At 52.3% G+C, this 15,944-nt stretch overlaps 6 protein-coding genes across 6 annotated transcripts; 3 read left to right on the top strand and 3 right to left on the bottom strand.

The window, feature by feature from the left end:
* Window positions 1-1,933: 1,933 nt before the first annotated feature.
* Window positions 1,934-3,965, top strand: BJY04DRAFT_232289 (Zn(II)2Cys6 transcription factor; the record flags this gene model as incomplete). The annotated part of the gene is made up of 3 exons (XM_073719723.1): window positions 1,934-1,973; window positions 2,091-2,869; window positions 2,922-3,965. The coding sequence occupies 3 exons, from the start codon at window positions 1,934-1,936 to the stop codon at window positions 3,963-3,965; spliced, it is 1,863 nt and encodes a 620-aa protein (XP_073565497.1).
* A 351-nt stretch (window positions 3,966-4,316) lies between these two features.
* Window positions 4,317-4,807, top strand: BJY04DRAFT_223796 (uncharacterized protein; the record flags this gene model as incomplete). The annotated part of the gene is made up of 3 exons (XM_073717789.1): window positions 4,317-4,392; window positions 4,450-4,578; window positions 4,656-4,807. 3 exons carry the CDS (start codon window positions 4,317-4,319, stop codon window positions 4,805-4,807), a joined length of 357 nt encoding a protein of 118 aa, XP_073565496.1.
* An 837-nt stretch (window positions 4,808-5,644) lies between these two features.
* BJY04DRAFT_211125 (flavin monoamine oxidase family protein) lies at window positions 5,645-7,194 on the top strand (the record flags this gene model as incomplete). The annotated part of the gene is made up of 2 exons (XM_073714358.1): window positions 5,645-6,561; window positions 6,624-7,194. 2 exons carry the CDS (start codon window positions 5,645-5,647, stop codon window positions 7,192-7,194), a joined length of 1,488 nt encoding a protein of 495 aa, XP_073565495.1.
* A 50-nt stretch (window positions 7,195-7,244) lies between these two features.
* On the bottom strand, window positions 7,245-9,777 carry BJY04DRAFT_232284 (OPT superfamily oligopeptide transporter; the record flags this gene model as incomplete). The annotated part of the gene is made up of 10 exons (XM_073719722.1): window positions 7,245-7,288; window positions 7,330-7,709; window positions 7,778-7,862; window positions 7,915-8,055; window positions 8,109-8,420; window positions 8,471-8,661; window positions 8,767-9,142; window positions 9,227-9,401; window positions 9,459-9,476; window positions 9,553-9,777. 10 exons carry the CDS (start codon window positions 9,775-9,777, stop codon window positions 7,245-7,247), a joined length of 1,947 nt encoding a protein of 648 aa, XP_073565494.1.
* Window positions 9,778-9,942: 165 nt separating this feature from the next.
* On the bottom strand, window positions 9,943-12,073 carry BJY04DRAFT_201373 (DUF3176 domain-containing protein). Its single transcript, XM_073713061.1, has 3 exons — window positions 11,550-12,073; window positions 11,330-11,499; window positions 9,943-11,272 (listed from the first exon to the last, which is right to left on the bottom strand). The coding sequence occupies exons 1-3, from the start codon at window positions 12,050-12,052 to the stop codon at window positions 10,071-10,073; spliced, it is 1,875 nt and encodes a 624-aa protein (XP_073565493.1). The 5' UTR covers window positions 12,053-12,073; the 3' UTR covers window positions 9,943-10,070.
* Window positions 12,074-13,298: 1,225 nt separating this feature from the next.
* BJY04DRAFT_201372 (putative carboxylesterase hlo) lies at window positions 13,299-15,165 on the bottom strand. The gene is made up of 2 exons (XM_073713060.1): window positions 14,565-15,165; window positions 13,299-14,517 (listed from the first exon to the last, which is right to left on the bottom strand). Exons 1-2 carry the CDS (start codon window positions 15,134-15,136, stop codon window positions 13,455-13,457), a joined length of 1,635 nt encoding a protein of 544 aa, XP_073565492.1. The 5' UTR covers window positions 15,137-15,165; the 3' UTR covers window positions 13,299-13,454.
* Between the last annotated feature and the right edge of the window lie 779 nt (window positions 15,166-15,944).

Below are 15,944 nucleotides of genomic sequence, written 5' to 3'. Positions count from 1 at the left end.
CAGACAACTAAACTTCACCCCTAAACATAATAGGAGCTCGGAAGAGAAAGTAGACCCAATATTCAGTATCATTACTGTCGCACCGCATAGAGTAAGATATCTCCCAAAGTCCCGGGCTACATGCTCCTCCTGTCTTCACTGTCGGCAGACTAATAATAGCCAGCGTAAGCTGGGGACATGCAGGTGCAGGTGTGCCCAACCCGCTGGCTGATCGGTCATATGAATGGTAACAACATTTTTTCAATCTAGGGGGTCAGGCTTGACCTTTACTATATACGGAACTCAATGCAAATATTGAAGAAGGTTTTATTGCTCTGTTCATCAATCATCTATAGCGTCCCTGGCGATTTATCTCACTGAGCCAATTACTTCTTATGGGTGAGTGAATCAGCTTAGGTAGATCTGTGAGCCAGTCACCCTAAAGGCATGAGCGAGCCATCTTCAAGGGTGAACGAACCAACGAATGCACGCAGCTAAGGAGCACCTGAGATCGTAGGAGATTTACTTATTCGGGATTGAAAAGTGTCCCCGCAGTTTTAATGCTGCGATCGGCTGAATTCCAATGGACATAGGCCACCTACCATGCAGCGGTTAATTTCTCAATCCGAGATATAAAGCTCCGTCTATGCTGGGTCGGTAGCTGTCGCGTGATGATCAGGATTGTGGGGTCCATGGTGTAGGTACAAGTTGCATTGCATGAGTTTTCGTTATTGGGTTTCCAGTACAGGGTCAGTTGTCAAGGGGGAGATTCAGTATGTGGCGATAGAATATTACCACCCTACTATATACTCGGTAGCTATAGTTCCGAAATCTCCTAAGATCAAGACCTGGATGCAATCAATGGCCGCGTCTGTAGTACTCAACCACGCATAAGTATATAGAACAGAAAAATGGGCGAGAAATCAAGGCATACCGGTATCTACACCTACAGTAACTCTTACCGTAGAGGGGCCAAAATGAACCTATTTGCCGGGTGTTTAGGGTATATAGGGCCTCGAAAACCAATCCTCCAGTTCGGTCAGGGAGCGTATCTCAGAAAGCAACCAGAGCTGTGATAAGGATCCACGGAGGGGTGGCGGAACTTTGCCGCCCGCCCGCTTGGTCCGCATTTTTATAGCCAATCATCTCTCTGGGCCTCGCAACAGGATGCGATTGGCTGAATGCCCTGGATTCTGGCTTTCCAGGCCCTGGTGCGAGATCAGATAACTAGGGTCTATATGATTGCCTGCCCATTGGGATAGGCCATGGTCAGGGGCATTGTGACTTCAAAGGTCTGACTTATAATCTAGTGCCATGTGCCATATTGGCGGGTGGATAGACTTAGGGCATGCACAAAGGAATGTCGTTTGTCAAGTGCTACTATTGGGGCATTTCTTGTATAAGTGGACTATAGGACTGTGACTTTCAGGCTATGATGTTAAGGTATGAGACTACTGCGAGCGTGTGGCCCCGTGCCGACCATACGACAGCGAGAAGCTTATATAGTATAGTCCGAAGTGCGAAACGCCGATGTCTTCAATGCCGCACAATGCATGATACGTGATAGAGGATTGAGGGTATGATTGAGAATGACTAAAAGCTTAAATCTAGAACGACTGAATAAGACTCCATGAGCTCTGTTATCTTTGCCTCCAGCTCTGCTTTGGATACACCTCCCTCCAGCCCCACTGGGTCTTATCTCTCTCCAACAGGCTGGAGATAAGGCTCATGGGTATCGCGTTAATACTTAAGCAGGGCGTCTTGCATCAGATAGTCTAGAGACTCTTTATAACCCCATTAAAACCCTAGCAGTATCCCCGCACCATCATCATTTCTTTGTGGGGAAAGATCGTCCTGGATTTCGGTATTTGTCAAGTGCGGGGAACTCTTTGGGATCGAGAAAAAGGGCCCAGCCGCCTCCCGACTTGACATCTTCCAAAGACGTCCAGCACAGATGTCTGACCAAAAGCCTCGAAATCGAATCAAGACCAGAAGTAAGTGGTTCAAGCTCATGCTCCCGACAGTTTGCTAAGAGCGATAGCTGGATGTTCACGTTGCAAACAGAGGGTAGGTTTTTTGACCTGTCCCTTCCTCCGCTGTTTTGTGACTAGAGACACAGAGAATCAAGTGCGACGAGAACTATCCAAGCTGCAACCAATGCACGAGAAGATCTTTCGAGTGTCCAGGATACAGGCGGCCGTTGAAATGGTCCTCCAAATATGAACTCACCAGCGACGCCGTTCGTTTACCACCTGGATCTGGGTCACGGATCACCCGAAAATCAGGAGCTCTCAAGACCAGCCTTGATGACGCCGCTTTTAGTTTATCGCTCCCAGTATCCGACCCGGCTGCTCCCATAGATGTATTTTCGGAGTCCGCATACTTGTTACCTCTGTCCAGCGCGCCTGAACTAAACGCCGAGGATATTATCAGCACCCCCATGCGGGACGATCTGCCTTACGACGCTGCACCACAACACTTACCGGAACTTACATCCTCTGAGTTGTCAACCAACTGGACGCAATGGGCGGATTTTTCACTTCTATCACCGCTAGCCCCACCGTTAGAAGACCAGGACACAAAACTGTTGCGCCACTACTTCGTCCGCGTGTGCCGTATCAACTCGTGCTACGACTCTGATCGCAATTTCTTTCGGTCTGAGGCAGCGCGACTGCTCGCCTCGTCGTCACTAATCTATCATTGTGTACTATCGATGTCTGCGGCTCACCTAGCAGCCGCGCAGCAAGGCATGGGCGCCACAGCACTCCATCATAGAGCAAACGCGATATCATGCCTCAAGTCCGAAATCACACTAATCAAGCGAGATGCACCTATCAGAGATAGTCTGGTTACACCGTTGTTGGGAAGTATTCTGCTTGGAATGACCGAAGTACTCAATCCACCCTGTACATCACTAACGCTAAGCGCTGACATTCTAGTAGGCATGGCACAACCCCACATTTGTAGGGGCTACTCATCTCCACGGAGCACGAATACTTTTTCAGCGCTGGTTAGCGGCGGAAGATCAAGATTCTGACCTCTCGACACCAGCCGTTGCATCGGTCCGGGACTTTTTGACAGGGACCATGGCCTATTGGGAAGCCATGAACTGCTTCCTTCTCAATCAATCATCGGACTCGATAAACTATCTTGAAAGAGTTGTACAATACAATCAATCTACCCGATACCGTCCCAATCCATGGAGTGGTATCTGCACACCATTATTCGTCTACCTTAGTCAGACCGGGACGCTAGCGAGACAACGATCAATGCTGAAGCAGATGTCTTCCATTGCAGGATCCACTTCGGTCCAAAAGGACGTTCATGGCGGTTTAATATCATCGGCCCGTGGCATCGAGTCAGCCCTCGTCCAGTACCAAGTGCCTTGCGCCGCCTCTATAGAGGATACCAATGACCCACTCACTCCTATTCCCCACTTGCAACGGATTGCCCAGGTATACAAGCTTGCTACACAGGTGGAACTCTACAGAAACTTTCCTGAGCTGCTAGACGAGGTTTCCGGGTCAAAAGATGGGTTGACGCCGGCTGCAAAGATTTTCGCCATGGCAATCTCAAGCCTGAACCTGATCGCTGCCATTCCTCCGACCTCTGGTGTTAACTGCCTGATTACAATCCCTTTGATAATCTCCGGCAGCAGCTTGCAGTGTTATCGATCGTCTCACCCCGTGATTCCGCGTGGAACAAGCCCATGGCACACGATCGCAACCGATATTGTGTGTGCATCCAGCGATCCTGATGTGCAGTTGTATTGGCGTGACTTCGTCCGCGGTCGGCTACACGATGTGCGACAGTACGTTGGCCTTCCGGTTATCCTGCGTGCGCTGGAGATTCTCGAGAATGTGTGGACTAGATGTGATGTTCAGGCAGCTCTCAGCAGCTTAATCCCAGCAACCAATTCCGGAGATGATTTCGTTCAGTGGTTAGAGGTCATGGTTGAGGAGAAACTCGAAGGTATCTATGGATGATGGATGTCTTGTGTAGACATTACCTATTCTTTAAAGGGCAGTCTACAGTTAATGGACATCCATATTTGTGAGCAGCGCGAGTTCCCTCCTCTCCATATGGCCCCAACGTCTTACCTGTCTAGGTAATAGCATACGTACCCTGTTTCGGTAAAATTGTGCCTGCGCTTCTGAGTGAACGATGCGATTGGCTGCCTCGAACACCCTCTACCTACCTACCTACGTAGGCATCCATAAGGTGCACCTGCAAAACATGCCCCTGATATATGCATACTACCCACTGCAACCTGTGATATAAACTCTTCAACCAATTTGAACCCTCTACCCCGGTAAATACAGAACAGTGCAATCACTATGCCCTTCCAAATCAAACCCAGCACGTCAAGCCTCACCATCCCCGCCTTCCCCGGTGTCCCAAACGTCCACTTCGGTAGGTCCTCTCACACCTGCACACTTCACACCATCCATCTCACCACTATTTTTACAGGAGACGTACTAGGAACCTCGGACCCAGCCCTCCCCTCCCCAATCGCCGGCGCCTGGTTCCGCATGGACAAAGGCCCCGAGTCAACCCCGCCGACATACGAGTACGACGAGTTTGGCGTTGTTATTGAAGGTTAGCAATCTTTCATATATACATTTCAAGATTCGAATGCAGGGATCTCTAGTGTGGACCAGGCTGACAAGCAGTAGGGAGCTTCAATTTCCGGGATGAGACAGGCCAGTCTGTGACTGTGCGGCGCGGCGATGTGTTTTTCTTTCCGCGTGGGAGCACGATTACGTTCTCGAGTGAGGATTTCGGTGTTGCTGTGAAGGTTAGAGGGCAGGCTTTAGCAAGGCTGTAAGGTTGGTGTGCGCTGATAGTAGTGTGAGACGGGGACCTCAGCCTGGGAAGGCTGTGAGATGGTTGTTTTGGTGGGATTACCCAGGTAGTCGATACCTAGAAAATGCCAGGCATAAAGTCCTAAATGTGAATGAATCTCTGGAGTAGCGGTCGCTATAGGTAGTCAGCTCGTCAGCTAGCCAAGCAAAATCCCTAACACAGGCTGGTCGAATGCTGCTCCGCGGCTATGTCAAGGCGGGTGTAGGTGGGATGGAAAACAAAAGTCTCTACACTTCAGGTTGTACCCTCGTCATGGTAACCTCGTAGGCGCAATCTGATTGCCAAACGGTGCGTGCTGGCGAGGGGACAGGCGGGCGGGTTGGATTACCTAGCACTATCTCGAAAAGGGAAAAAAGGTGCGATTGGAGGAATCCCAGCGATGCTATCAAAGGGGCTCGAACACCTAGCCAGCCCTGTTACGAAGTTGCAGTCAATAATAATCACCAGAGACAAGCCAATCGCGTATACCCTCGCTTTCAAGATAGCATTAACCTTGGTACAGTCGACACGTCCTGCACCTACATCTCCAGCTAAGCTATGAGGCCCGGCCGGAACCCTCGGAACCTTCCGACCTCACAGTCACCCCATGCATGCATGCAGAGCGTACTAGGATACCGTACCGCAGTCACAATCCATTTTCGAATAATAAAGCATGTATATATCCTGTCGGGTGCCATCGCACCCCCTCTCCCATATCGATATCCAATTTTGTTTCCACTCACTAGCCGCCTGCGCAATAATAGACCCCCCAATTAAAAAACTCCCCAAGACCTCACCTCACCTCACCACATCGCCCACCATGCCCCGCTCAAAAGAAGGCTTCCTCTGGACACCCAACGCCACAACCGAAGGCCTCACCACCTCATCAGTCCGGCGCAGCTCCTTAAATATCAAGGCCCACTACGACGTAATCGTCATTGGCGCCGGGTTCGCCGGCCTCATCGCGGCGCGCGATCTCTCGCAAAAGCACAACCTCTCCGTCCTCCTCATTGAAGCCCGCGACCGGATCGGCGGGCGCACGTGGACCGCCAACATCCTAGACGAGCAGGTCGAGATGGGCGGGACGTGGGTCCACTGGGCGCAGCCGCATGTATACGCTGAGTTACATCGGTATGGGCTGCATAGGACGCTCAAGACGTCTGCGGGGTTTGCGGAGACGCAGAGGCAGACGTTTACGAGTTCAACGGGGGTGATTGAGGAAGTTAATATTTGCGAGTGTGGAGAGATACTGGAACGGATTGCGGCGAGGGTGTTTTGCGTTGATGGGTATGGGAGTCGTGAGCTGATGCCGTTTCCGCATGATTCGTTGCGGGAGCCTGCGTTATGGAGGCGGTTTGATGGCTTGAGTGTGAAGGATCGATTGGATGCGCTGCAGCTGGAGGGTGTTTCGATGTCCAGGTGGGAGAGGGAGTTGTTTGAGTCGAATGTTAGTACGTTTGGGAGTGCCGGGTGTGGGGAGATTGGGTTTGTGGATGCGCTGCGGTGGTATGCGCTTGGTGGGTATAGTATGGCCGGGGTGTTTGAGATGGCGGGGGTGTATAAGCTGGGGCAAGGGGGGATGACGGGGTTTGCGGAGGCGATTTTGGAGGAGTATAAGGGGGATTCATTGTTTGATACTGCTGTCATGGAGATCAAGCAGGTAGGAAGCGGCGTTGAGGTTGTTACGGCATCAGGAAGGAAGTTGACTGCAAGGACTGTTGTCTCTACCATTCCCCTGTGAGTTATTCTCGTACCTTTGAGCCACCCCCAGCGTCTTCCTTCTTCACTAACAGCAGTAGGAACTGCATGAGCGATATTAAATTTACCCCTCCCCTCTCTCCTCTCCGTCAAGCAGCAGCCGCACAGGGACACATCAACAAAGGCGCCAAAATCCACTTCAAGCTCCGCGAAACACTCCCCGGCTGGGGATGGACCGGCTCTGGCTTTGGAGACTCAGAATACGTGTTTGCCTTCTCTGACCACAACGGCAATCAGCCCTCCGGTCCGTCTGGGACATGGTGCATCGGCTTCGGATACAACGGCAAGCTGGCAGACAGAAAAGACTCGCAACACGTCATCGGTCAGTTTAAGAAAAATGTCAACCCGAACGTGACTGTAGAGGCGTATGCGACACATGACTGGGAGAACGACCCGTATGCAAAAGGCGTGTGGGCGTGCTGGGGGCCAAATTCTGCCTCGAGGTATCTGGAGGAACTGCAGCAGCGCCATGGCCGGATTGTCTTTGCGAATGCGGATTGGGCGGATGGGTGGAGGGGGTTTGTCGATGGGGCAATTGAGCAGGGCCAGGTTGCTGTTAGAGAGGTGGTCAAACTGTTGAAGGGTGACAGTGTTTGCACTGCTAAGCTATAATATCAGGCACTTATCTATACAGTAGCACACGAGTATCTGATTCATATTACTCAACATTGATGCGCAGGACATCCCACAGATGTACCAAACCGATCTCCCGCAATACCAAATATAGCCAGTAGCGCATTGACCGACCCCCAATTCCTTCTCCAGCCATCAGCGCAGCCGCAATGGCGGAGCCGTACTCCTCAAATGTACCAGGTGATCTCCTCCTCCAAACAGATGCGATGATCGCACCGATAACCATCGCAGTCCCGTAGTGCGTAGCAGGTAAGGTGAACGCCATGGCCATAATCATCAGGTTAGGGTGGTAGTTGCGCATCCACTCCCGTTTCCCTACCCATATATATTGTCTGATCAGAACCATGATAGCGCCTAGTATAGAAAGCGCAATTGAGAAGATAAGACTGGATTTTGGAATTGGTAGAACGGGCTCGGTTGCCGCTACCGCAATGGCTCGCCAGGCACTTGCAGCCGGAAGTGAGGACTCGCATGGTTGCTCGGCATTCGGATCGCTTGCAAGGATACATGGATATGCAGTTGAGAAAAGCATGAAAATGAATGGGGGGAAATAAATGTGGACAACACGGTGCCGATGATTTGCGTCGCGTATTGTAGGCTTGCCGGTGTTCCGAGCAGATATCCGACCCGGAAGTCGCCCATGAGATCTACGACCGTTAGCACCTAATAAATGGAGTGAAATAAACGCGGAGATGATACCAGTAGCCTGACTAGCGCCAGTGTTTGTCAAAGCACCCCCTATCAGATTCAACCTCTGTAGTGCCCTGATGTTCGATTCCGTGTTTGCTGAACCAAGTATAACCTGCGAGACCTTCGAGAGTGTACCAATAGGTGTCTGATCTAGGAGAGTATTAGTTTCATAGTAAGCGGAGGCCTTACTTCTACAGACACACCAGTAGCTCCAGTAGCCTGTATGGCGAGCAGAGACATGGCAAAAGCCAAAAACAGTGCAAGCAATGTCTCCGCTACGCCCACACCGAACGCGGCCTTGAATAACAAGCACGAGCCGCACACGACAAGCACTATACCAGGAAGCCACATCCACGATCGTACCACGCCACTGTGACTCTCTTCCATACTCTTCTCGGGCTCCTGCAAGCTGGTGTACTTATACCCGCGGTTCCATACCTGCTTCCCCCACGACACTATAAGCCCGCATGCGTCATGCAGAACAGTCCATATTACGCGCCACTGGCACAACAACTCTAACTTGCGTCAGTCCACCAGGCACTGCGAAAAAGCATTATCAACTCACCTGCAATAGCCGTAGCAGTCATGCACATAACCCCCGGCCAAAGCAGCCAATACCGTGGACTCGGATGCTCCGCCGTAGCCAACTCCTTCGAAAGCGACGAATAAGTCATCAGACCTTGCCACTGCGTCTCATTCGACCGATGGACACGGAAAGCCATCTCCTTCGAGACCAAGTACGGCCCAATAATCCCCCTAAACAGGACCCAGCAGCAAATCAGCACACCCGTCCAGACATGTCCATAGCCCCTCCACTCCACCTCAACCGAAGAACGGAAAAAGAAAAGATAAAAAACTCACCAAGCCAAAACCGATCCCCCCAAAAACGACACCGCCACATTCACACTAACCAGCATCCCGGAGCCCACAAACGCGGGCGTCCACTGTATAAACCAGCCCCAGCTCTCCAATGCCATTGCAGTCTGCACAAAGACCCCGCTTGACACCATCCAGGTAAACGGGTGCCAGTCCCAGAGAATACCAATCGCATACTGCGACGCCACACGCAATGCCAACGCACCAAAAAACGCAGTGGCCATAACACGCAATTTCCGCCGCGCCGCGGCCCCGCCTACGACGGCTTGATGCATACTTCGGATTGTGGTTGCTGTTGCGGTTGAGGAGGGGAAGCGCAGGTCGAGATCGCGGGCGATGCGAACTAGGAAGAAATGGCGGACTGCAGGTGCGGTGTTTTTATTAGTCTGTTGGTTTTGCATAGATGGAGAGGGGATATTGGAGCGCGGGAGGGGGGGGAACATACGCGGTGCTATGGAGAACAACCCAAACAACCCGCCCAGCCCCGTCAGCAGGGTTAAATGGAGGTAGTCTTTCCCCGGTGTCTGGAGTAGTCCGAGCTGGTATAAAGCTGGGATTGCTGAGACGAAGACTCCCGACAACCCGCCTGCTGCGGTAGCGGCTGTCTGGGCGATGTTGTTCTCGTGTGGGCTGAAGGCGTGGGTTGAGAAGCGGGAGGTGGATCAGCGTTGGAGGACGACAAAGCCAATTACCGACTAGATAGATTAAGCCCAAAGCATTAGCTATGGATGGAGAATGACATATGGGACTGAAGTGGTGGGGATGACGCACGCCGAAGATATTGGCGGATGTTGTCCATCCTGCTTTGAGGCCTAGATAGATGTTGGAGGCGTTGACGAGGGTGCCGCAGAGGCTGCCGATTAGCATGGAGCGCAAGGTGAGGATAGGGCGATTGTCAGGTGCGGTGTCGCTGAATGGGAGAAATGGGTCGGAGGGGGGGTTGTTGTGGTTTTCTTCTTCCTCTTCTTCCGGGGATTGGTCTCTGTGTCTCTCCATGCTTAACCTGGAGCAAGCGACTTTCCGACAACTGTAGTCAAGAAGACAAAACCCTTCATGTTCAAAAATTGGAGGTAGTCGATGCTCACCCCGCATGTGGTCGCGGGGCTATTGACGATCTTATTGAGGACATTCTTTGTCTTCCTCCTTTATATTAGGGCACCCCAAATTTCCTCTGTTGCATTTTCCATTTACACGGGTCTTGGAATGCTAATTGAGTGATCAGAGGGAGAGAAGACTATGTGAGATCGAGGTAGACTTCTGCTATATACATCATTAACTCATAAAGGCCATCAAGCCAACACATTATTCCCGTCGTCTTCGTACAACCTCACCTTGGTCTGCTCTACCTGGCGATTACCACCAGCCGGCACACCCCTCCCGGGCCTGTCAAGGATAGTATCTCTAAACAGAAACAACATGGGCAAGGGATCGTTCTTCCACCTCGGAACTCCCCTCGTGTGCGCCTTCCACATTGTCCCGACCAGCGTGACAAGCGCCAACACCCAGACAAAAACCGGTAAAGCTAACCACTGCCACCTCACAGCAATATACGTCGCATTTGCCATAACCCGTCCGCCGATCATAGTGGTGCTATTCAATCCATCCGCGTCATATCCTTGATCGCGAAACGTCTTGGTGAAGGCCTTGGCGATGTTATGCATGGTGCAATTTAACCTGTTTGCAAGCTGGTCGTCACAGAACATCATGTTCGAGTTCCCAATGGCCTCAATTATATCCTTCGCGGCGTACATATCCGCGTTGGTGCCGTCTGCGTAGAACGTCTGTCTCATCGAGCGCAGAAACGACCCAGCTAGTATCGCGTCGAGAAATTGGCCTGTCGCGACATTGGCAAGGAAGCTGTATGTAAAATTCTGCCCGGGTGTCATGCCCATCTCTGCGCCCCAAGGGGGTTTGAGAAGGTACGGCTCGGTCCCTGTCCTGTTCTCCAACTTATTCCAGACCGCCAGTGTGTCCTCTTTGTATGTTAATCGTTCGACTGAGGGCCGGAAACTGCGCACGATCGGCTCAAGCGCACATTCCGTCGCTGACCAGGTGGTGTTTGTAGGTACTTGTTGCGCGAATCCCTCTTTAACCTTTATATCCGGCGCAATGAATTGGTATACCAGTCCAGTGGTGTTTTCGTACACGGTCGCATTGTCCGAGGCTATATTGCCCATGACGAAGCCGCGGAATTCTGACCAGAACTCATTGATGGGTATGTAGTAGCCGTGTCGCGTGCTTCCAGGGAGTCCGACAGAGCAGTTTCTTTCGCCGTCCAACCCCCTCTCCTCTGATCTAATGACCGTGCAGTTGGTTACCAGTTGAGAGGTAACGTCCGAGCAAAGCGCTTGCGCCTCGAGGGAGACGACGGGGTCCCAGGTGCAATTTCCGGACGGGCAAGAGTATCGAGGGGTTGACCAGGGGGTCGTTGGGTCATCGCTGAGAATTGCACTATAGACGGCCCATTTCAGGGATGGATCCACGCCGTTTGCTTCTCGTGTTAGTCTATGGAGAAGGTAGAATTACAGCATCTGCATGAGAGACATACCGACGATAGAGACACCGATTTCGTACCTGTCAAAGTCGAAGCTTCTACCCACATAGGCATTCTGTGTACTGTCAATGACTACCTCTTGGTAATATCGGACGAGATTCTGTGCAAAGGGATCGATCGCAAGTGCGAGGGTTAAACCCAGTGTGCCGAACACAGCGAAATGCCTTTACCGTCAGCAGAGCTTCCAGAGAGAGTCTCAAAGCGTAGATGGTACCTTGCTCGTAATTTCCATGCTAGTTCCAGCGCTCCATATGCCCCCCGACTGGCCGCGTCAAACGTCCTCAGCTCCTCGATCGGTCGCGACTTCTGCGAGAACCAGACCCACTTCAGCTGACCCAACGCCTCGCTGCAGGAGACAATGATACAAGCTTTAGCGACGGTACTCAACCATGAGATCAACGAGTTGAGCGACATGTATCCCCAGCTGGGCTGTGGCTTCTCGTCGTACTGGGTGAGGATAACAACGAGCGCGATAAGAACGGCGGCGGAAAGAGCGATGGCGGAGAATTCCCAGACGAACCAGTCATTATATTTCTGCCATAAGGTCGAAGTGGCGGGTCTGATGGAAATATCATTTGACTGAGAGTTCTCTGATTTCCCGTCGGTTGTCTGCGTCGTGGTGGTGGTAGTAGTAGTGAAGCTTGGTTTCACTGAGTCTGGGAGACTGTAATCCCTCCTCGGGTAGGAAGACGCTGGTAAGTCGTGCCTCCCAGACATCGTTGGGTCCCTAAAGCGCACAGCAGGGAGCAAAGAAGAACGAAACAAAAGAAACAATGGGGTCCTGGGCGGTTAAATGAGGATGAACCGGTGTCAACCTCGAGGGATGCCTTAAGCAGCTAGCACGTACGAGGCCGGCGCTAAGTGAAACAAGAAGGCGCTCAGCCCCTGCGAACTGCAATCTATTGGATGCTAATATTGATCTTCACTGTGCCGCTGTCCACAAGATGAAGCAGCCCACCCACCGTTCAGTTTTCGGATCGGATCGGCGTACTTCTCTTTCGGTTCCGGTGCTCCAAGCCCTAAAGGGATCTATAAACATACATGACCTTCGTGTCATTGGCCCTGTTGAGCTTCCGCTATTGAATTGATATAATATCAAGCTGCAGGGCCTTTTCTTGATCAACTACCTGAGCCATCTATGGCAGGTACAGATGGAGGATTTTAACATAAGGACAACCACGGCATAGCAGTCCCAAAACAAGCAACTCATAGTCGTCTCGGCGGGCGTCACTCTCCCGTGTACAAGACCGGCATTTCTAGAACCCGCTGGGGCAACATCTACCTTTGGCCCTCCTACCATGGTGCGCACTAGCGCATTGTATGCGTTCGCATTTCTAGTGACAAATTCAATATAGCGACCCTCATTGAATCGTCATAAACCTCCAGGGCCATGCCCTTTTGTTTCTGACTGACCATGCAAATCCAAATTAGGTTAGAGCTGCAACGGGACATATGAGACCCATACACCCTAAGCCTATGTACTTAATCCTCAAGCAACACCCGTCGGTCCATGTCAAATCGGACTCGACTCGACATGTTTCTTTCAGTAGCAACGTACCCCCAAATGGCCAAGGATGGAAAAGACGAGTTGTCCTTGCTGCACAACCTACATGAATTACCCGGTTCTAGCAGTATATACGAGTGACGGGCACTAACTACCACGAATGTCAACCGGGCCCGATGTCATTCTCATCCCTCTTAGCTAGAAAAATACCATTGGCCAAGCCGTTATCAGCACACTCGATGATCGAGACTGTCGTCTCGAGGAAAGAATTTCTCGCCGCACTAAACATATCATGCATCCACACATAGATAACTCCATGTAATTGTATCCTTCTCGATCAGACACCACAGGCGCCTAGCATGGGTACACACAGGAGAAACACCGAGGATGGAAATAGAAAGGAAGCAGCAATGAGGCGGGGCTTCACAAACCTTAAAGAAAAGGAGAAGTGCAGATATAGGGGTCGTATCCCTTGAAAATCTATTTCGAAAGGCCTAATCACCTGCAAAAATCAAGGGCCCACCGAGTACTTACACAACCAACAGTTTTTGTCCTAGACTATACTATACTATACAGGCAGCAAATCCCTCTGTCCCCCAGAATCCTCCACGTATTCTACTCCTCCTCCTCCTCCGCACCACCACCCCCCAAACTAACCGCATCATAAAGATCATAATAAAGCGCACACCTACCATCAATAACCCCCGTATCCACCACCCTCAACGCCTCCCTCCCCGCCCCATCCTCACCAGGCACAACTCCATCCCCAAAGATCCCCACAGCAGGAAACGCCCCCCACCCAGGCCCCCTACTCGGCTCCCGTGCAAAATCGCCAAACGCCGTCTGCACAACCTTACTCAGCTCCCTCTGGAAAGCAGTCGCATTCTCTCTCCTAAAGTTCCCAAACACAACCCCCAGCTCACTAGCATGATACGCCCCAGCGCCCTCAAAGAACTCCGTATTCGGGAACGACGCATTATACAGGAACCGCCACGTGGGCATGCCGATACCCCTTGTGTCGTTCGCCCAGACCTGCGCGGGGCACTGCATGAGGAATTCCGTCGCGATGCGGTTGATCCGCGCGGATTCAGTGAGGAGGCCCGGTTCGCCGAGCGGGTAGGAGTTTATGATCAGGTCGGTGTATTCTGCTGGGATGCCAGCGGCGGCGAGGGCTGCTTCGGTGGTGGTGTTCTCGGGGAGAGATTGGATGGAGACGGAGGCTTCGTCGTAGGTAGTGCCGATTAGGACGGGGACTTCGAGGGTTTTGCGGGCGAGCCGGTCGAGGCGCGGGGTGTTGGAGAAGGTGACCCCGTTGTCTTTGAAGCCCGGGTAGGAGAGGGAGGCGTTATTGGCGAGGGAGACGAGGGTTTGTGCGGGGAGATTCTTGAGGCAGGGGAGGGTGTTGGTGGTGTTGGGTGGGCAGCCGGCGGCTTGGGCGAGCGCGGCCCATGCGGAGGGGTATGCGGATGGGTCGTCGATGGCAGAGGGGATGGAGATTTGGCTGGATGTGAGAATTGCGGCGCGGAATTGGGGTGGTCCTGCGGGCGGGGCGGTTAGGAGGGTGTCGATGGTTGAGGCGCCGGCGCTTTCGCCCATGAGTGTGATCTTGGAGGGGTCGCCGCCGAGAGCGGCGATGTTTCGGACGACCCATTTGAGGGCGAGGCGGGTGTCGTGGAGGCTGAGATTGTTAGTTATGTTTGGAGGAAAGGGGTGGAGGTGGCATACGCGAGGTTCCGCTCTTCGACAGGGACGGAGGTGTCTCCGACGAATCCGAAGACGTTGGTGCGGTAGTTGATGCCGACGAGCACGATGTCCTGGTTTGCTACGAAGCTTGAGCCGTCGTAGAGAGGGAGCGAACCGGCACCGTTCCGCCAGCTGCCGCCGTGAATCCACACGATCACGGGCTTCGAGCCTGCAGACGCATGTGCTGGGGTGTAGACGTTTAGGTTCAAACAGTCTTCGCTGTGGCCGGCGGGGGCAACGCCTAGGTTGGCACCCTCGTAGTAGATCTCGGTCGATTTGGAGATTTGCTCATAGCAGGCAGGTCCGTAGTGCGATGCATCCAAGGGCTCGGTCCACGGGGCGATATGCACAGGCAGCTCAAATCGCTGTGGCTCCTCCGCATATGGAATGCCGAGGTATTTGTTGACAGTTACAGTGGCAGAGGGGACGGCAACCTCTGTCGTTGTCCCGACTATGGCACCGGAGTCGATGATGGCAGTTGGCTTGGGGTGTGTGGGTTTGCAGGCTGTAGCTGCAGCTGCAGCCGCGGCAGCAAATGGCAAGAGAACGAGCATGCTATAGATGTTAGAGATTGGGATTGAACTTGAATTCTTATCTTCGGCAAGGGAGAGGAGCTGCAGTATTTATACTCCACTTGCGCATGGTATGACCTTAACGTGCAGGATCTCATAATAGCATTACTCAAGCACAGCTGGAGACTCCCCTGGGGAAGTAGCCTATGGGAAAGCCTCCTGCGGCCTCCGACTCAGCCCTGTGGGAAGCCCCTTGGCTGTTTCCAGCAGTTGCGCAGCTTATGCATTCCTGTCTCCATCGCCTTGGCACATTGGTAATCGGGCCATCTCGTGTACTGACAGTTCTTATTGGTGTGTTTGAAAGAGATGGAGCACGAGCGCACCATTCGACCGATCTGGGTTAGTGAGCGCCTGCTGGCGGCCTCCACCGTCAGCCGCAGTTCTCCAGCCTGTTAGTCTGGTCTTTGAGGCTACCAGCTGTTTGACTTTGATCCCCTTAGTTAGCCCTAGGTCAGCAAAAGCGGCTACAAGCCTAGGTCGCGCCCTTATCTCCAGCTCAAAACCAGCGCAGTGTACGTAGGGAGAGAGCTTGGCGCCTATCTGGATCAGTAGTGCGGCGACATTTGCTGCCCCAGACCTTGTAACCTCCTGAATGTCTAAATTTGTCGAGCTTGACTGTAAGTGTGGGAGCAAATCATCAGTAGTATGGTAGTATTAAATCAATAACTGTTCCCATGACTCTGCATTGTGATTTTTATGAGCTGCTGAAATATGATTGGGGCCCTGTGAGCACAAATATATATCACAATCGCGAGCGCAAGTCTAGCCCACCCATGACCAAAAAAACAAT

This window comes from Aspergillus karnatakaensis, assembly GCF_047715665.1.
Source record: "Aspergillus karnatakaensis strain CBS 102800 unplaced genomic scaffold BJY04scaffold_78, whole genome shotgun sequence".
Lineage (NCBI taxonomy): Eukaryota > Fungi > Ascomycota > Eurotiomycetes > Eurotiales > Aspergillaceae > Aspergillus > Aspergillus karnatakaensis.
This window is presented reverse-complemented; position numbering and strand designations above follow the sequence as displayed.